General features: G+C 42.5%; 2 protein-coding genes across 5 annotated transcripts in view; one reads left to right on the forward strand and one right to left on the reverse strand.

Annotated features, from left to right (window-relative positions):
- The window catches only part of ndrg2 (NDRG family member 2), a 54362-nt gene extending 35718 nt beyond the window's left edge, over window positions 1–18644 (forward strand). The window contains exons 3-16 of the mRNA XM_082528047.1: window positions 330–371; window positions 4871–4976; window positions 5075–5195; window positions 5793–5855; window positions 6151–6211; window positions 13230–13316; window positions 13572–13628; window positions 13730–13833; window positions 13927–13965; window positions 14056–14107; window positions 14230–14277; window positions 14368–14403; window positions 14914–14965; window positions 15671–18644. Of these exons, the coding sequence (XP_082384173.1) occupies window positions 330–371; window positions 4871–4976; window positions 5075–5195; window positions 5793–5855; window positions 6151–6211; window positions 13230–13316; window positions 13572–13628; window positions 13730–13833; window positions 13927–13965; window positions 14056–14107; window positions 14230–14277; window positions 14368–14403; window positions 14914–14965; window positions 15671–15834 (1032 nt within the window). The 3' untranslated portion in view covers window positions 15835–18644. The remainder of the gene's footprint in view (window positions 1–329; window positions 372–4870; window positions 4977–5074; window positions 5196–5792; window positions 5856–6150; window positions 6212–13229; window positions 13317–13571; window positions 13629–13729; window positions 13834–13926; window positions 13966–14055; window positions 14108–14229; window positions 14278–14367; window positions 14404–14913; window positions 14966–15670) is intronic.
- LOC309703287 (uncharacterized protein) lies at window positions 6246–15714 on the reverse strand. Of its 4 annotated transcripts, XM_082528049.1 has the most exons (3): window positions 15648–15714; window positions 14349–14423; window positions 6246–11693 (listed from the first exon to the last, which is right to left on the reverse strand). In XM_082528049.1, exon 3 carries the CDS (start codon window positions 8543–8545, stop codon window positions 7475–7477), a length of 1071 nt encoding a protein of 356 aa, XP_082384175.1. In that variant the 5' UTR covers window positions 8546–11693; window positions 14349–14423; window positions 15648–15714; the 3' UTR covers window positions 6246–7474. The 4 variants fall into 4 exon arrangements, 3 of the variants coding, with proteins under 3 accessions (XP_082384175.1, XP_082384174.1, XP_082384176.1); XR_014275844.1 differs by lacking the exons at window positions 14349–14423; window positions 15648–15714 and having other exon boundaries at window positions 6246–6873; window positions 6955–13219; XM_082528048.1 differs by lacking the exons at window positions 14349–14423; window positions 15648–15714 and adding an exon at window positions 11792–13219.
- Window positions 18645–20599: the final 1955 nt, after the last annotated feature.

Raw genomic sequence — 20599 nt, forward strand, 5'->3', positions numbered from 1 at the left:
AGCAAAGCCTCTCTAGACATGAAAGAACAAAGAAATGAAAGAACAGCAGGCTGAGATGTCACTCCTTTGGACTCAATTTTCAGTAATGCACACTAAAAAGATAAATTTAAGGAGTCCTAATTAAGATTTTTTTAAGAAGCAAAGTGAGAATTTATTCTGATTTGTTCAGCTGGTGGGTAATGAGTCCTTCTTAGTTTTTAGCTTGATTTACTTTTAAATAAATCTTGTCCCCGTAGTACCCAAACAGGCAGGACATCACTTACTTCCAAATGTAAAAAGAAATCTTTGTGCACATTTTGCTAATGAGACTGTCGCTCTTTTTCTAACAGGATGCTGAACTGGCTGCTAGGATACTCCTGGACCAAGGACAGGTGAGACTGTCTGTGAAATGCATGCTAATGTGTTTGAATAAGCATTGCATTATTACTATTATTGAGTTATAAATGAAATACACAGTTATTTTATTCAACTTTATTCAAGTATATTTAGTAACTCTGCAGAGGCTTCTTTTCCAGTCAGTAGTCGATAGGAAAAATATAGAAGCGGAATGAAAATCGCTGCACAGAAGAGTTGTTAGTAGGGTTTGGAAACTATTAATAATGGATTTAGCTGTATTTTACAGATTTTTGCAACAAGACAGGTTTCTGTGAGTGTTTTATTTCTTCATTGTGCCCCTTTCCCATGAATATGGTGCCCATCCTGTTGTGTCCCACTGACGTTTGAAAATCAGCCCATTTTTTTGAGCAGTTGAGAACTAACTTTGCAGTCATGTAACAAGAACATTTTCACTGCACTCTCTGCAATTATGTAAAAAAATTAAGTGCACTCTTACTGCTTCCATAGGAATTACGAGGTGCACTTGATTAACTCATCATCAGCAAGCGTGAGCAGAAGGTTTGGGGATTTGCTGCTCTGGAGCATTCATACGTGTGTTAACACACAATGCCACTGTCTTTCTAGGAGTGGACATTGGAGCAAATTCCCCCCAGTTTCTGTATGTGCAACACTCAGAGCTACCCTAAAAAATACAAGAGCTACATCTCAGACTCTAAATGTTAGGATATTAAATGTTAAAGTTCATGACAGCACAATTAGAAAAAGACTGAACAAGCTTGGCTAGCTTGGACGGACTGCCAGGAGAAAGCCCCTTGTCTCTACAAAGAACATGCCAGCATGGTTTAAGTTTGCAAAGTTGCATCTGAACAAACCGCAAGACTTAGACAGATGACACCAAAGTGGAGAGACCACGGCTGGAGAAAACCGAACAAAGCATAACAGCACGAACAGCTCATACCAACTGACAGGTGGTGGAGGGGTGACGGTTTGGGCTTGTTTTGCAGCCACAGCAGTTGGGCACCTTGCAGTCACGGAGTTGACCGTGAACCCCTCTGTAGACCAAAGTATTCTAGAGTCACATGTGAGGCTGTCTGTCTGACACCTAAAGCTTGGCCTTAACAGGGACGCCAAACACACCAGCAAGTCTACAATCAAGTGGCCCAGTTAGAGTCCAGACTGATTGAAATGCTGTGACCTTCAGAGAGCTGTGCATAAATGAATGCCTGCAGACCTCAATAAAGTGAAGCAATGCTGTGAAGAAAATTGAGCTAAAATGTGTCCACAATGATGCGACAGACTGATAAAGTCGCACACAAAAAAAGTGATTGAGTTATTGCTGCTAAAGATGGTTCTACAAGCTGCTGAATCAGGTAGTATGCTTAGGTTGTCAGAGGATGGTAGTTGAAATGAAATTGCGTTGAATTCCCATGGACAGAAAGTCATGAATAAATCTATGAGCTGCATCTTGTGAATCATCACAGATCACAGTGTCCCAAAACTCAGGGCTATTTGTTCCCTTTTCTTTTTTTATGGATTTATTTCTGCTACATTAAACCTTAGTACAGTGATGGTTGAAAATGTGAAAACACATCTGTATCCACTTTGTATATAATTTGCTAATTAAAGACCAAAGGCTGTCAAGGACTCAAGCTCCAGTCTTTATGATGCTCTTTAAAACTTAAAGGCAGGGTTGAAGAAAAACAGTCGTTTTAACATTAGCATGTTAGGGTCAAACCAACTTTCTGGACAGAAATAGAAAAAAGACAACACAAGCTCAGGTTGGCAATGATTTTAGAAGAATACTCCAGTAATCGAGATGGGTCGATAGAAATGAAGCACAAGGCTGTGGAGTCTGCTGGTAAACCAGAGTGAGGCTGCAGAAAGACTGAAAGCTGGCATCCATGTGAATGGACTGAAAACAAGCTGTTGAGTGAAAGCACAGGAGAAATCAGATCCAAACACAGGAGAGGGGAATGAGTGGTGAGCTGCAGTAAACAGACCCTGCAGGGGGAGGAGCTGAGGAGCCACAGGTGTGGCTGATCTCACAAACTTATGAATACAAAAAGAAACACAAGAGATATTGGCTGTATCCCAATTCAGGGTCTGCAGCCTTAAAGTACGCAGCCTCAACAGTGCTCAAGGGCCGCGTACTCAAAGACCGCTAAGGCCGGAAGTGCGAGGCTTGTGAAATGGGACGGTCTAGCCTCCGTCGCGCTGCCCAGGTTGTCTAGCAACCATGATACTAACAGCTGGAAACGTTTCATGCAGCTTTGTTTGACAGAAATGAAGTAGAATATATTTTGTTCATTTGTTTCTACGTGAGCTTTGTGTGATTTAAAAAGTATCTGAGGCTGAGACCACAGGACTGTAAAACATGATAGTTGGGCTTCATTTCTGTACTGAACAGTCATTTCAAGATTAGCTAGTAAATAACAATTAGCTAATGTTGTTCATGTGGTAATGTAAATATAATATGGCCAATATTATATTAATCATTATTAGTTATTACAGCAGTGAACATGAACTCTGTGTCAAATACTGAGCCTCAGTAAAGATTCAAGTTGCATTTATTTATATGTCCTATCACCTTAAATCTTCACTCAAAGACAAGTATCTGTGACAGTGCATATATAGATGTATTATAAATAAGAGACAAATATTGTTCATTTAATATGTTGGCATTACTAAATTTGGCTCATTGCTTACATATATTTATAAAAAGAAAATGTACGAGCTGTGATAACTGTTTCTGATAAAATGAAGAGTAGACTGATATATGAAATATTCCTTTATTGGGTGAGAAAATCAGACCATGTCATAACTGCTTTAAGTCATACAGAATAGATATCAGAGCTTTAAACAGGCTGGCTTCTGCTAAATGGGTCAAACTGGGCAGAAAGTATACAAACACATAACATCCTTATAGAATATGATGTAACACTATAGATCAACTTAGCTCAGAATATATAAAGCATATAAACAATTACAGCAATATGATGCAACAAACACAGCAGTGCTACTGATCCAAAATACTCAAAGCTTCATAGAACTGGAACAAACATTTATTTTTAGCTCCATTCTGCTGCTGATACATACTTCAGGTTTCTGAACATTAAACTTGTTGCTGCCTTTCATAGTGTGTAACTTGAAGGCCCTGAGTACTTTCTCCCACACTGAAAACACTGGGATGATACAATTATTTGAACATTACCTAATAAGACTGACTCAGGACAGATAATTAGTTATTTTAAACTTTTCTAGCAGTCCTTCACAAACAGGGAACAGTCTGTCTATTCTCTCCATCTGTCAGCTGCTGCTGGCTCTTCCTCCTCCTCTTCCTCACACACTGCTGAGTTTGTCCTGGTGGATCATCAGGGGTGCAAAGCCTCACAGATGATGTGCAGCAGTGGGTCCCTCAGTCTGTCCTCACTCTGGACACTTGCAGTTGTCACACATGGAAATCAAATGTGTGATAAGCTGCAGGATTCAAACACAAGTGTCACTTATTAATACATGTTCATACTTTTATTCCACAATCAGAGAGAAAGAAACAGAGAGAGAGTGCAGGACAGACAGACAGGTGACAGTCTCAGGTGTATACACTGCTACAAACAGGAGGATTTAGTGTTTGTGTTATTACGAGTGCTAAACAAGAAGAGTTCCCAGATGGTACAGTGGACACATGTGTGACTCCTGCGATTAAAGCATCTTTCTTTCAGCTTAACGAGTGAACCGTCAGCTCGTTCAAACACACGTTAAAGTCCGTTTGGCTCGACACCACCGAACAGAGGCAGCAATATAACATAGCTAACATTAACAGTGCAGTGGATCCTGCTTGTGCCGTGATATTCAGGACTGCAAACCGAGCAACATCACTGACTTTCAGCTTGTTGTGTTTGTGGATATATGACTGACTTTAATTATCCACAAAATCATCACATTCTGCCGTCTCAGTGTGGACGGGAGGCCAAAACGGAGAGAAAACGATGTTTTTGTACGAAAACGCATTAGTGTGGACGTAGCCATAGATAGAATAGGGGGATAGAAACATCCCCCTGTGACACTCTTATCTGTCAGCCTGTCTCAAGTATCGCAGTCTAGAAAAATTGGATGACCTGAAGTGGAGGAATGGATATAGAACTTGCAATTTATTAACTTGAGTGTATACAAGGTCCACATTCATACAGAATTTGCAAAGAGCTAGAGAGGAATACTCAGTTTTTGGAGACAAAATAAGAGGCAAGACATGGTTTGGACATGTGCAGTGTAGCAGTGGTGGATGTCTTTGACAAAGGTTGTTGAATATGAAGAGAAAGAGAAAGAACTTGTTGAAGATGAGTTGGTGCAGGGTTGGTGAGACAGGGGAGGATGCTAGGGACAGGGCGAGAGGGAGGCAGACGATTGGCTGTGGCAAGCAGCCAAAAATAAAAGAAAGTTCATGCACCGAAAAGGTTATTATTTTTGTTTTCCATGCCAGATGTTACCATCAGGTTGACGTTGTTAAGTCTGTGTTTGTTCGTGTTGCTTTCTCTAGGAGCACAGTGTTGAGACTCCGCATGGCGTCCTGCACGTGACCCTCCACGGCACGCGAACCACCCGTAGGCCCGCCATCCTCACCTTCCACGATGTGGGTCTGGACAGTGAGTAGCTCTCTCTCCAAGTCAAACAGTCTCTTGCTTGTTACCGATTGCGTTTTTTCCTCATTATCTTTGTTTACTCTGTTTTTGTTACCTGGCAGGTAAGAGCTGCTTCTCGCCTCTGTTCAAATTCGAAGAGATGCAGGAGATTGTCAAGAATTTCACCCTGATTCACATCGACGCCCCAGGACAAGAGGAGGGGGCCGCCGCCTACCCTGCAGGGTGAGACAGTCATCGTGTTTGATAAGGTGTCCTGCAGTAACCTTGCAATTTTTTTTTTAAAGTAAACTTCTGAGAAATGGAAACAATCTTCCGTACAGGCCTGAACCTAATCTCTTCTAAAAATCCTTACCATTCTCCTCTCTCACATCTCCCCCTGCACCATCTCTGTTCTCTAATGCGCTCTTGTCAGAGGTTTAAACAAAATCCCTTCTTTTCTCTCCCCGTACTTCTTATTCCTTCCCCCACGAGTACTTCTCTATCACTCCCTTTCCTTGTGAGATTATTTTAGTGGCTCAGCAGGATTTTGTTTCATGTATTGTGACAGATTCTCAGCTCTGACCCTTCGCTTCTGCCGCTGCTTCTCGAAATTGAAGCTCATTCTCTTTGTGGTCTTAAATCCTTGTGGATAGAGGTGTTAGCCGTCGTATTTACTTATGAAATTTATCTAATGGATCAGCGCTGCCCAGCTACCATGAATAGGTTGAGGAGATCTTAGATAAGAATGAGTATTTCCTGGGTAACATAACATTCTTCACATATTTGTTTTCATATTAAGCCGCTTAATTGCATTAAGCTCATTTGTGTGTGCTGTTGTAGTTACCAGTATCCCTCCATGGAGACCATATCAGAGATGATCCCAGCTGTCCTGCAGTTTTTCAAGTGAGTTAACCGTATTTATTGTGATGTGACCGCAAGCAATTTTTTTGGATTTGTGTAACAGAGCTAAGTGGCCTTGAGACACACAGCGCTACCTGCTGTGGTGACCTTGTTGAAACTGTTTTGCCTCATATCTTTGCAACTATTTCCATTTTCTTGTCAAAATATAAAGAAAAGGGTGGTTCAAGAATTTTGCACAATGCTGTAGATATATAAATAACCAGAGTGTTCAGCAACAATTAACACTGTGTGCACATGTGTATGCTGTAGGTGTTAATAACCTTTATCGTTCTGTCAGCTTCCGTACTGTAATCGGAGTGGGTGTGGGAGCAGGAGCATACATCCTGGCCAGGTTCGCGGTAAGCATCTTTTTCTTTTGTAGAGCTGTCCTGATGAGTCATTTCAGATCCTGCTTTAGCACTCGACAGAGGTCTTATTTTGCATTAACACAGGATGGTGTCAGTTCTTGTTTACAGTTTTGCGTGGGGCTGACTGTAAGAGAGAAGAGTTCAGCAGGAACACTTTGTAAAATAAATGTTAAACTGTGATGCTTGTGGATATTTATGTGCAAACCTCTTAAAATAAGAAAAAGCTGAATGCTCATTAGCTTTGGTTTAAATGTGAAAATCAACATCATCTCCAGACAAAATGCGTCCACAAAATTAGTTTTCTTCTGGGTCACTTCCTGATGTCGAATAAAGAGTTCCCAAATAATTGAAATGGTTTTTAATTGATGTTAAAACTTCAACTTCAAAGGGCTTTTTATTAACGAACATTAAGTGCAGAGAAGATGTCACGGTCTGGCTGGCAGACCGTGGGGAGATGGGGAAATAGGACCCAAACGCCGGACTCTTCAGTGCAACAGTGTTTATTTACAAGGTGGTGAAGTAAACAACAATAAATCCCCAGTTTCCCAAACTCCCGTGGAGTGTCTTCTTCCCAAAAGTCCCCGTGTAGTGCTCTCTGCCCCAGTGTCCCTGCACTCCCCGTGCTTACTGCTCCTTCTCGTCCCACACTCCTCCTGAGGGGAAAACAATAGAGGCAGCCGTTAACACTTATCCCAGCAGGCATACACTCACACTTGACTTGTTTGAAGACTGACGTGTAGTCAAACGCAATAATCCAGCGTCGGTGGAAGCTCCATCGCTCATCTAAATAGCTCCCCCGACGAGCCCAGATGAGGAGCAGGTGTGCGGCCAGGACTTCGGGTGTGGCCAGCCCTCAAGTTAGACCACGCCCCCAGGGCTGAAGGTGCCTGTAACTTGGCCACAGCAGAAAGGCAAAACACACACATACCTGCCTACATACAGATGTGCATAGGGGCAGTGCAGACAACACACCAAATAATAATAATAATAACAATAACAGTCACAGTCCCCACTGCCCACGGACCCCGAGTCCCCAGAGCCGGGTCCGTGACAGTATCCCCCCTCTAAGGGTCGGCTCCCGACGACCCAAAACACAACAAAAACCACAACCCAAACATCTCAGGGCGGGCGACGGGGGGAAACAGGACGGAGGGCCGGAAAACCCCAGTTCAAAAGTCCAACCACTGCCATGGTGGCAGCAACAGTTCTTGCGGCCGACGCAGTGGACCGCAAGCAGGCAAAACCCGCTATGGGTCAGGCAGTGGTGGGAAAACCGTTCGGCCGGCCTAGCTCGTTGAGCTCCTCCAGCAGCGGCGCTGGCCCCCCAGCTGGCTCGCTGAGCTCCTCCGGCTCGCTGAGCTCCTCCGGCTGCAGCGCGGGATCCCCCCGCATGCTGAGCCGGTCACCCGGCGGTGACGACGGCGACATGGCAGCAGCAGGCGGTGGATGCGGTGGCAGAGCAGTGGATGTGGAAGGTGGAACAGATGATGACTGACCGACTAGCTGGGCAGCTAACTGAAGTGAGGGTGATATGTCCAACATGAAGGGTGGAGAGGAAAACAATGTTACCGCTGGCTCAGCAATTTCCAGGGGGCCAGAGGCAACTGAGGCCTCCGGTTCAGCCTCTGGGGAAGCCCTGGGGAGAATCTCAGCCTCCCGATTGTCTGTAGTGGCAGGCTCATGTTCTAGCACTGGGTCCGCGGCTCCTCGTGCGGTCAGTCCAGAGTCAGCTGGTTCTTCCCAAACCACAGGAGTGAGGTGAGCTACGGTTTGACGAGGATGACGCCGGCGCCGTCTCTTTCGTGTTGGCGGGGCAAAGGAACCTGTCCCCTGTTCATCTGTGACTGGATTCGTTAAAATGACAGGGTCCGGTCTACTCACTGTGGTGACCAGCACTGCCGGTCTTTGGTCTGCTGGCACAGAGGCCATTGAAGAAGTGAGAGGAGATGGAGTAGGGCGCCGTCCTCCTTGCAGTGGAGGGTCCAATAGGTGAGCAGCAAGCGGCGGTGGGAAAACCTTCCGCCTATTAAGAAAAAACCAGGCAGCGAGGGCTGCCAGGGAGGCAGCCGCATCCTCCTTGCCCGGACAGCCTAAACCAAACAGTTCAAAGCTAGAGCTAGCCCTCAACACAGTTACAATTTGAATTAGTTTTGCAATGTCCAGAAAGCTCATGGAACAGGTGGTTGAAGACAGGAAGGCATCAAAAAATACGACCTGCATGTGTCTCTGATGTGGATCCGCCGCCTGGATAATGCTCCGACAGTATTTCCAGAGCTGGGCGAGCAATTCCTCCTGTGAGACGGTCCTTGAGTCCGCTGGGCCCATAATGGCGGGATTATTCTGTCACGGTCTGGCTGGCAGACCGTGGGGAGATGGGGAAATAGGACCCAAACGCCGGACTCTTCAGTGCAACAGTGTTTATTTACAAGGTGGTGAAGTAAACAACAATAAATCCCCAGTTTCCCAAACTCCCGTGGAGTGTCTTCTTCCCAAAAGTCCCCGTGTAGTGCTCTCTGCCCCAGTGTCCCTGCACTCCCCGTGCTTACTGCTCCTTCTCGTCCCACACTCCTCCTGAGGGGAAAACAATAGAGGCAGCCGTTAACACTTATCCCAGCAGGCATACACTCACACTTGACTTGTTTGAAGACTGACGTGTAGTCAAACGCAATAATCCCGCGTCAGTGGAAGCTCCATCGCTCATCTAAATAGCTCCCCCGACGAGCCCAGATGAGGAGCAGGTGTGCGGCCAGGACTTCGGGTGTGGCCAGCCCTCAAGTTAGACCACGCCCCCAGGGCTGAAGGTGCCTGTAACTTGGCCACAGCAGAAAGGCAAAACACACACATACCTGCCTACATACAGATGTGCATAGGGGCAGTGCAGACAACACACCAAATAATAATAATAATAATAACAATAACAATAACAGTCACAGTCCCCACTGCCCACGGACCCCGAGTCCCCAGAGCCGGGTCCGTGACAGAAGAGGTCACTCGACTTTCTTATAGAGAGTTCTACGGTGGCCCTGAGAGGCCAACCAGACTGCAACTTAAGAAAACACCAGCAATAAGAAAAATGCTGCAAAAGCACACAAAACACAATGGAAATAGGAAAAACAGATTTCCAAAAGCACAATGGAAGTGTTTCTGGGGAGACAATAACCCGACGGACCAGTTGCAGGAACCCAAAACATGGTAGATGTGTTTTATCATGATTCATATAATACTGATGACGGATTTTTAGGCTAATAGTTAGGCTAACACACTTACCTCTAGAGCTGGGCGATAGAACGATAACGATATGTATCGCGATATAACTTTTACTCGATAGAGAAATTAAGCTATCGCGATAGACCTCGCCGCTCTTGTCCTCTTAAAAAAAAAAAAAAAAAAAGGTCAGCCAATCCAAATTAAGCAGCGCAGAGCCGAACCAATCACAGCCGCAGCGTCACGTCGCGTGACTTGTTACGTACAGCACAAGTGCCAAGCCGCACGTGTGTTTGTTTGGGAAGCAGCCAGCGGGTAATGGAGCCAGCGCGTAATGGAGGAAATGAGTGTGCCGACTAGAAAAATCAACCGAGCGTGACCGAAGAGAAAACAGATGATGGTTCCAACGCCGGAGAGATTGTCGAACGGAAGAGCCATAGAAGTTCCGTAGTGTGAAGGTATTTCGGCTATTTCAAGTCTGACAAAAACAGAGTAGCGTGCACTGTAAATGTGCCGAAAGCAAGTCTGGAAATACAATAAACTGGTGCATGCGTCACACTGTGCGCCACGTTATTGTTTCGGTGAAATGAATTTCTACAATACTGTTAATTCTACTCTCTGCAGTGTTTAAATGCTTACATATACACACAGTTACTGTCCGTCCACACATACGACTCTGTTCTGCTTCTATGCCCCAGCTTTGTTTACTTTTTCCCACCGAGGCTTCTAGACTTCTGATTGGCCAACATTTCTGCACGGTTAGGAATCTAGCGCCACCTGCTGCTTTGGCATGTTCATAGCAGCGTTTTCCTTCATTTCTGCCTTTATGTGTGGATGGGATTATTTTTTAAAACGAAAACGGAAAATCTCCGTTTTCAAAAATACCCGTGTACGTGTGGACGTAGCCTCAGTCTCTGACTGGAAGCGCTAATTCGTCATTCGGCTTTTGTCAGACTAAAGTAACTGTTAAAAGTGTTTGAAAAGCTAAGCTATACAACAAGGAGAGATTGAGAATTTCCTTTTAGTTCTCAGTTTATTTGATATTGACAAAAGTTAGTCAGTTTTGTCTGTTCTTCTGTAAAACAAACTAAGATTTATTTTTAGAATTAATATTTTGTTTCTAAGTGGAATTGACAATTTAGTCTGTTTCGTTTGTTCTATTTTGAAACTTAAACGCTTTAGCGGCTGCCTTTTGTGTAGTTTGCAATATTTGCCTTTATTTATCTGAAAAAGTCTCATGTTCCTTAAGTACATCTACCCTGTTGAACTTATTATGGGAAATAAATATTTAAATAAAAACAAGCTGCTGATTATTTCACATTTTACTTGTGAGCAACGGCACATTTAAATCTTACAAATATAGTTATTTGGCTTATATCGTGATAGATATCGTTATCGCCTGAAATGAAAAAAACATATCGTGATATGAAAAAATCTCATATCGCCCAGCTCTACTTACCTCTCATCTTTTCTTTCCTCACAAAACCGATAGATACTCCACTTCTTTTAAGTGTCTCCAGCACAATTCTTAGCATATTTTGGTTCCTGCAACTGGTCCGTCAGGTTATTGTCTGCCCAGAAACACTTCCCTTGTGCTTTTGGAAATCTGTTTTATTTCTGTTTTAGTTTTTCCTATTTCCGTTGTGTTTTTGCAGCATTCTTCTTATTGCTGGTGTTTTCTTAAGTTGCAGTCCGTTTGGCTTCTCAGGGCCACTGTAGAGTTCTGTGCCGTTCTCCAGAAAACAGCAGATCTGGCAGAGCTGCCACCGGTGAGGAGCTTCTTACTGAGCATGTGTGACAGATATAAAAGAGTCTGGACATCATGCTGCCTGAAACTGCCTGGTTTATTATACCCTGTTGTTCTTGCCCTAGCTAATGTAGTGATCGAAAACTGCTTCCAGTTTCGACGTTTCCTCCTGTACCAACCCTGATGTGGAGGTTTTGTGTGAATTGTAACACCTATCGCTCAGGAGAACACTATTTGTGTCTTCAGCGGTGGTATAACCAGTACAGAGCTGTGGCCACGTCACTGTTTGCTTGCAGCTCGACCGATGTGACTAGTTAAACTGGCTCATGACAGGTCTGGCAGTGGGTCAGTGATGATCTGAGGAAGCAAATCCTTTGAGGGTCACACAGGCCTCCACCTGTTAACTAACAGCACTCCTGTTGGGTACCAGGGTGAAATCTTTAGACCTTAACCTTATCTTTATGCAGTGGATCCTGGTGTAAGACATTGTCTGGCCTCGTAGTCACTGTACGTAGGCAGTTCCTAGAAAACAACAACAATCATGTCACTGACTAGCCCGTGATCTGAATCCGACTGAGAACTTCTGGGAGTATCAGATTCAGTCAAATAAAGCCACTTACGGTCCAGGAGATCACTGAATCCCTGAACTTGGACGAGATCCCAGAGGACACCATCCTGCTTCTCATCAGGATCATGCACACACATTAGAGAGTGCATACATCCACATGGGAAGCACACATTCATATTACCGAACCACATTATGCCTCTGATTTTAATTTTTAACTGACTTTTGGTGGGATTTTTGAATCCAGCCTTCAAAGAGTTGATGGCTTTGGTTTCTGCAAATTAAATAATGTCAGCAAAGATCTTCATCCTTAATATTTCACTCATTAAGATCCGATATGCGGTAGAGCTGGGCGATATATCGAGTTTTTAAAAAATATCGATATATTTTTATACGAGATATAAGATGTGACAATATCCTTTATATCGATATAGTCTATGTTACGTTATAATTATACCTGTGGAGCCGCAAGTTTGCCTCTCTTTCGTCCACTTTTGTCTCTACGCAACGTTACTCCGCCTCGCCTCTCCTTCACTGAACACAACTCCCCCTCCTCCCCCATCGCTTCACCTGCAGGAAGCAACAAGATGGACACGGCAAATCTCCGTTAACAAGTTACTGCGCATCGCCCCATGTGCGTCAACGTGTTAGCTAGCTAACCACGCTAACGAGCTAACCACGCTAACGCCATGCAGCCCAGAGGTGCTGCACGGACTAAAATCCTTTCATTTTCTCAAAAGTTGACAGCGCGCCTTATGTATGAATTCTGGTTGTGCTTGATGACTGCGAACCGATTTTATGTGGAACACGGCGCTCAGCAATCTGTCAAAAAATGTTTTAGTACGACTTTGGTAAGCTACGGTGCTGCACCGCTTGATGGATTGTCGGAGCATTACGGCTGAGCCTCGCGGAGTGATACGTACAGTGCTTCAACGTAATATTACCCTACTGTGTATAAGGTCCATAAATGGCAGCTGTTAAGAGACGTGGTTGCGAAGCGGATTTCAAACTCCAGGCTGTCAGTCACGCAGTACAAGTTGGGAACAGAGCAGCTGTGAAATCTGTCTTTGTTATTGTGCTCAGCGTCTTTTAGTTTACATTTTGACTGCACAATTGTGAGCTTTTTGTTATGCACAAAAACAACATTGTTTTCTTTTATTTATGGAGCATTATTATTTAATAAATGCTCATAATTTATTTTTGAGTAAATTTCATGTACATCTGCTCTATGTTAATAAAAGTGCCTGTGTGACATCTGGGACACAGCTTTGACTAAGAACTCTCTTTTTGTTCTTACTTTATGGCTTTAAAAAAATATCAAGATATATATCTCATATCGCCATCCAGCTAAAAAATATCGAGATATGAATTTTGTGTCATATCACCCAGCCCTAATGTGCGGTTTGTTTTCCCTTCACCACGTGAGCCGTAAATATAGATGTATGTGAGATAGTGTCACACTGTCAGTGAACACTTCTGCTTTCTCTCCTCAGCTCACAAACCCAGATGCAGTGGAAGGTCTGGTTCTGATCAACATCGACACTAACGCCCGAGGATGGATAGACTGGGCTGCTCAAAAGGTTTCTTTCTCTCTCTCTTCCTTCCTTCCACGTCAGGGCTGCAGTGGCCGTGTACACAGAAACATCATTTAATCTTTTTAGTCCTAATGGGAGTTACTCATCAATGTAAAAATAGCTCTGGATATGAAATTACGTGACTTCACGCACGGTCTGTGTGTTTTGTGCTATTGATCATGTAATTGTTTATCGTATATTTCATCGCGCTTGATTAAAATAAATAAACTGCCTGAATGATCCCCCCTCTTTCCTCTCCAGCTCAGCTCCGTGACGTCCTCCCTCACAGAGCAGATTCTGTGCCACCTTTTCAGTCAGGTACATTATTAGATCCATAAGTGTTTAAATGACAGATTTTTTTTTTGTGAGTTAAATAAAAAATTGAGAAAAAAGGATCAAATGTTAAACCGTTTTTCTAGGAGGAGCTGTCGTCAAGCACAGATCTAGTGCAGTCTTACAGAGAGCGCATCTCCAAAGCTCCCAACCTGTCCAACATGGAGCTCCTGTGGAAATCTTACAACAGGTAAACATAACATGCTGTCGTGCATCATGACTTAAATACAAATAATCGACCTTACATCAAACTACCACTGACACCATTTCTTTCTCCTTGCAGTCGTAGAGACCTGATCTTTGACCGCAACAGCGCTTTCAAGTAAATACCCACTCTCTGATTTTTTTACTAAACGTTAATCTCTCAAATCTTCAAACTTCTAATCAGCACCTGTTTCTGTTTGACCCTCAGATGTCCTGTGATGCTGGTGGTGGGCGATCATGCTCCCTATGAGGATGCTGCTGTAAGTTTCTTTTATTATTTGACACTTACCTGAACGGCTGTTTGCACCGATTGTACGTTTCTGTGCAAAAAAAGGATCTGATGGGTTGTAACAAAGACTGTGTTTCCTTCTGTAACCACCAGGTGGAGTGCAACAGCAAAATGGACCCGACAACAACCTCGTTCTTAAAGGTGGTTTTCATACGTGTGTCCTCAGTGTCTGCATCGTCTGTCTGTCTTTGTTTTTTTTCACCTTTACTTACATCTTCTGTTCTTCTGCAGATGGCTGATGCTGGTGGTCTGCCTCAGCTGACTCAGGTAAAAACACCTTAAGATCTCTATAATAACACACATGTGACATAGGTGTGGATGTTAAATCCACCCTGGGCAATACTTCAGTGTGAAAAGAACATCTTGATACTTTTCCATTGTGTCACACTCACAGGTGCCTAATTAAAAAACTTAGAACAAGCCAAATTTTGGCTTCTGTTCCCACTTAGCTGTCATGAAAGGAAGATTTAACTACAGAGATCAAGATCCATTTAAAACAAAGCAGTAAATATATTGATGTCTTGTTGGTTTGTGGGGATTGACTCGTGTTAGGAGTCTGCTACAGGTAGCCACAAGGCGAATTGTAGTTTTTCACACATACGCGGTAGCTTCATTGTCTTTTAGCCCCAGAGGTTGGCAAATGTTTTTAGGTGTCAAAACTAAAACGGATACCCTGGGCTTCCACACGGGGTCCTCAGTGAGCACCATTATTCAGTGCAGCAAACGAGTTAAACATGTTTTTGGCCTGATATGTAATGTCCTGTGTTTTTTTTGCAGCCTGCTAAACTTACTGAGGCTTTCAAGTATTTCATCCAGGGCATGGGCTACAGTAAGTCTACTTTATCAAGCAGTTATCTTCCTTATTTCTACAGAGACATGGCTTTAGTATTGTTTCCTATTTGCTTCATACTTTTATTTCGATACTCTGTTTAGTTACATACCCTCATCGTGAGCATGAATGTTGTGGTCATTTGGGCTTTTAATGATTTCTTTGAACTGTTCTTTTTTCCACGGTGTAATGATTGTACAGCATACATCTGACTTTAAAAGCTTTGACTTCTGGAGTGGACTTTGGGAAGGCCATTCCAGAAGCTTAATGTTAGCCAGTTTTATACATTCCAAAACCAGGTTTGATGTGTGTTCGGGATCCTGTTGGAACACCCAGCCGTGTTTCAACTGTCCAGCTATTGATCTAAGAGGAAGTTGAAGAATTTGGAGGTAGTCTAGTGAGATGTTAATAGGTCTTGGCCTCATCTGACCCTGTGCAGATTAGAGAAAATTCAAAATGAATTGAAAATTGCCCCCCTAATCCTTGTTTTTTTAACGCTATTAAAGATGTATGCTGTATAGTCTTTCCATGCTGGAAAAATAACAATTCAAGTAAATGATTAAAGGCCACAAATTGTCAATCATGTCCATTATGAGTGTGGATGACCACAACTATGTGTTGTCAGCAACATTTCCTTACCTTTTGATACCTGACTGTTTCCATGACTTGTACTCTTACTGACCGTTTCTCTGTGTTTCTCCACAGTGGCTTCATCTTGCATGACTCGCCTGTCCCGCTCTCGTACCACCTCCCTCTCCTCCTCCTACTCCATGGATGGCTCCCGCTCTCGCTCCCGCACCCTGTCCCAGGGCTCGCAGGGCGGCCAGATGCCGCCCAGCCCCTCCCAAACGATGGAGGTGTCTTGCTGAAGAAAAACAAAACGATAGAAAGAAAGAGCGAGAGTGGGATGAGAGGAGGGTGGAAGCAAAAGGAAGGGAAAGATGAAGCATGACAATAATGCAGAGACAAGATGAATGGGTTACTTATTTGCCACTAAACAACTCCTTTCATTCCCCACAAAGAGCATAGGAATATGGATGGTTAGAGAGAGGGAGGGAAGGAGGAAGAGGAATAGAGTGACTTGAGTGGAAAATAGAAACCCTTCTCTTTACAACCTCAGCCCAAAGCAAAGTACAACCGGCTGTTCTGCCATAAACATGAGTCTTTAAAAGGCATGAAGAGATTATTAAAGCAAAGGAGGGGGTGACGAACAGCAACTAGTCCTCTCTCCCTCTATTGTCAGCCAATAGAGCCCTTTAATTTAGATTTACAGTGCAGCGTACAAAACCAATAGTAATAATCCTGAAAACGGTATTGTGGATGTTGATGCTGATGATTCTGATGTTCTTGATGATGATGATGATATTGAAGCTAATGATGATAGAAAAAAAACAGTAACTTTTCTCTTTATTACATAATGACTTAAAAACGACATAGACAAAAAAAAACGTACTATAGCAGAGATACTTATAACAATGTGTGTCTACTACTTTTAAAGCTAGTTTTTATTGTGTTCTTTTTTTTTTAAATCATTTCTTTTATGGGATTTTTTTTCTTCTTATATGTAACCTGTCTCAGCAAGGGGCTGAAGATACTGATTGGCTGACCCCATCATATGGAGACAGCCAATGAGATCCATTGTAGTGACTACTTCCTCCTTGATGTTGCCAGATTTTTTATGTCTTCCATTTGGCCCTCGTCTATAAGTGACTGTAATCTTTCCCCCCCTCCATTGGATTTTGATGTGATGGACAAGAAGCTTTTATTTTATTTTATTTTTTCTTCTGGACTGTTTGGAAGTTGCATGCCTGCTATCAACTCATGTTAATATTGAATGGATAATTTTGTTTTGTTTTTTTTCTTTTATATTCTGCTAAGTTGTGTGAATCTGTGTTCGTGTGTGTGCTGTTTCGAGTTATGGCCTGGAGGTAAACATAGGTGAGACTGAGGGTGTTTTGCGCGCTTTAATTATCACCCTATTGATAGTAGTCGCCGCACATTCAGAAGTGCTTCCAATACTGCTGGCAGTCTTGCACTGCGTGTCTTAATATCCACACTTGTGTTCTACCACTCACCAGGGAGCATCCCATCATCGGTAGCATGCTCGTATGGATATTGCATTTCAGTGCTCGGTGTGGCCAGAAAGGGATCACTGTGTTCATCATCTATCTGGGTTGTAATCTCTTAGCCTTGCCCATGCACGGATACCTCCAAACAAACCCAGCTAGCATACTTGACTTCATGTGTGCTGCGGTGGTGGGGGGGTGCGGGTAAAACCAATGCGTACTCCTCTCCACCCACTTTATTCACCAACGGGGACAACAGAGTCATGTTTGCATATGTTTATACTGATATGTGTGAGTGTGAGAGGGAGTGTGTGGGGAGAGAGAGAGAGCAAATGTCAGTGCTCGTGTCTTGTAAGCACAGTTAACCAATGAAGATGGAGAAAGGCCCAGGTTACCTACAAAAGTTTTAAGACCAATAAAACCCCTTGTGACTTATCAGTGACAATGAACCAGCCCCTTCACTGCCACCATGCTCAGATAATATATAAGAATAGAAAACAAGAGTTTCTTCAGCCACTCTCTGAACTCTGAGCCAACCGGTTGGAGCCAATAAGCTTAAGCGTCCTGCCAAAACTAAAAGCCCCTCAAGAATCGAGGTGTTTATTGACCAAATTCTGCCATCAGAAGTGCTCTGAGCTAAACGTGCACCTTTAAGCATCAGTTATCATAAATAAATTCATCCAGATTCTCACTGAATTGCTAATACTTAATAATTGCAAATAAAGTCAAAGCTTACCACTGCCCTGTGCCAAGTAGCCATTACACGGACTGTGCTTTTAAAGGACCATGTTTGAGCCCAGTCCATTGCATGCGTTTATATTCTAATGCATGAAAGCACGACCACTGAGTTGGAAGATGCCTGTTTCATTTAAATGCTATTTAATTCTCCTTTTTCCAAACCTGACTCATGAAGCGGACATGGTTGTGATGCGATGGAAGGCCTTAGATGTGAGCTTGGAATTATAATTGATGGTCGGAATGATGACGGCAACCTGTTTTTGAGTCACTCCCCTCCGATCCATAATAGGCTGCTTATGCAGTGCATAAACGGCCTATTGTACCATCAACATCTTTTGCAGAAGATGTGGAAAACACAAATACTGATGATATCATGCCGCATGCTTGTGCATGATAGATTGTGGCATTAAAGCATGTGGGTTGCAGACCATTGTGCTGGAGTGTACAATGTAATTGCTGGGCTCATTTCAGGATTAAAGCCTAGAAATTTTAAAAAGGCCAAATAAGGAAATCAGAGTGGTTGAACAGGGCTGTGTGATTGTAAATGCTTGTCCATTTTGTCTTTTTTTTGTCTCTTAGTTTTTACAATTCAATTACATTTTTCTTTCCCCTTTGATTTGTTTTAATGATCTTTCTTTGTTTTATGTATGTGAAGTGTTAGTTTACTGTCCCGATGTGCTCACAAGTTAGTTAACCGTGTGATAGTTCTGGAGTAACTTTTTTAGCATTAGCGCTTATAAGGGAGAATAATATAATTAACAATTAAAAAAAAAAATTAAAGAGAATCAAACTTGTGTGGCTAATTGCTCTGTGTAACACAATGAACATCCTAAAAAAAAAGCAAAGAAAATAAAATTAATAGAAGCTTAAGAGAACTGTCTTGTCTCCTGACTTCTTTTTTCTGTGTTGTGTTCAGCATTGTACAATGTATAGGCTAGCTTGTACCCATTAGTGACACCGATGAGCTCAGTGCTGCTGAGCAGCAGTCCAGTGAGGGCACAAGAAATTAAAAAAAAACCAACTTTTTTTAAAGATGTTTCGTATTTGTTCTGTGCTAACCAAAGATTTTTTTATGTTTTTATTTTTGTATTATTCTGGAATGTTAGGGATGCAATGATACCAATTTTTTCAAACCGATACGATACCGATACTTGGATCTGAGTACTTGCCGATACAGAGTACGAAAACCGATACTTCTACCACACACACACACACACACACACAAATGCAATGAATTGGAAGACAGGTTTTATTTTATTCTCTGCCGATAATAAATAATATCTTAATAAAAATTACCACAAAAAAATTTCAAGTGAAAAATAAGCACTTCTGTTAAATTATTGCAGAGTCTCCACATTGTAATTTAACAAAATATCACTGAACTATTGGCACTGTCTCGAGCTTTTGGAATAATAAATAAACACTTCTGTTTGGAATAAAATAAATACAAATTAGGTTTGAGAATAAAATAAACGTTTAAATTGTTGCAGAGTGTCCATATTGTAAACAAACAAACAAAATAACTAAAGTATTTGGCATTGACGAACGAACTCCCCATCTGCCCGTGGATCATCAGTCCACTGTGCCGTTAAACCAAGGACTGACATCGCGCACACACTGCTTGTCTTTACCTCTTTAGAAAGTTTTGGCACCATTATCTCCCTGATGTGTGAGCGGCTGGGAATTTCATATCGCAGCTCGAGTATGCTGAGAAGAATCCTGTTTTCCACGACTGGCATTGGCTGGTCATCCAGAGCGATAAAATGAGTCAGAGCCTCTGTTATTTTAACATCCCGTGGATTTTCTCTTGACATTTTTCATCCCTTTTTCAAAACCTGAGTTAAAGTTGGCTGTTCCGGTCCACACTGCTGACATTTTGTTTAGCCTAGCTACAGCAGCCTCCAGTTTCTCTTTTTTTATCTGGAGCTGCCAGTCTCACTCGTCTAACCCTGTGCCTGTTTAGCACGGGATGTCCCCCTAGTGGCCAATCTAAAAAACTACAACAAAAATGACAAGCCACCCTCTGATTAATTAAATAAGTTGGTATCGGTTCATGGTATCGGTTAACTTTTACGAGTATGAGTACACACACATTTTACAGTATCGGCCCCGATACCAGTATCGGTATCGGTGCATCCCTATGTAACGTCAATAGTTGTTCACCTGGAACTGGTGGGTTCACATGGTAAGCAGAGTAGTGCCATCAAAGGACCAACTTGCTAGCATATAGTAGTAGTCTATAGTACATTTTAAGCTAGCTGTCTTTTCACTTTTGTTATTGTTACTGCCTACTAACAATTGGAAAGATAATTGAATATTAGGTTTTGTTCCACACAATTTCTCTACAAACACATTGCAATTTTCACATAAATGGATAAATAGGCTGGTACATGCTAAAATTTATTTTGAGCTCAAAGCTTTAGCATAATAGAATATTAGCATTTAAACATGTACATTTTAATAGATCTCATTTCTGAGGTTTATTTTCCCTTTATGAAAAGTTTTGAAGTAGATTGTACATTCTTTTACTTTTGAGTCCAAAAACTACACATTAGAATTTTTAACCAGTATCAGCTCTTTTACTTACCTGCAAATAAAAATCTATGATACTGCTTTACTGACTCAGTAAAGCAGTATCAGTGCAGGTAAGCTTCACTACTACATTTCACCAGACAGTGGCAGCAATGAAGTGTCTCGTGCTTCTGGATGTAGCGCTGCAATTAAAATGTGATTAATAGATAAAACTACTAAGCTCTAAACAGCCACAGATAAAAGAAGAAATATAAAATCTTTGCTGTTGAAAAATTTCATGGTGTTGTTTATAAACGGA

The sequence above is a fragment of the Aulonocara stuartgranti genome, assembly GCF_965226115.1.
Source record: "Aulonocara stuartgranti genome assembly, chromosome: 3".
In the NCBI taxonomy this organism is placed as follows: Eukaryota; Metazoa; Chordata; class Actinopteri; order Cichliformes; family Cichlidae; genus Aulonocara; species Aulonocara stuartgranti.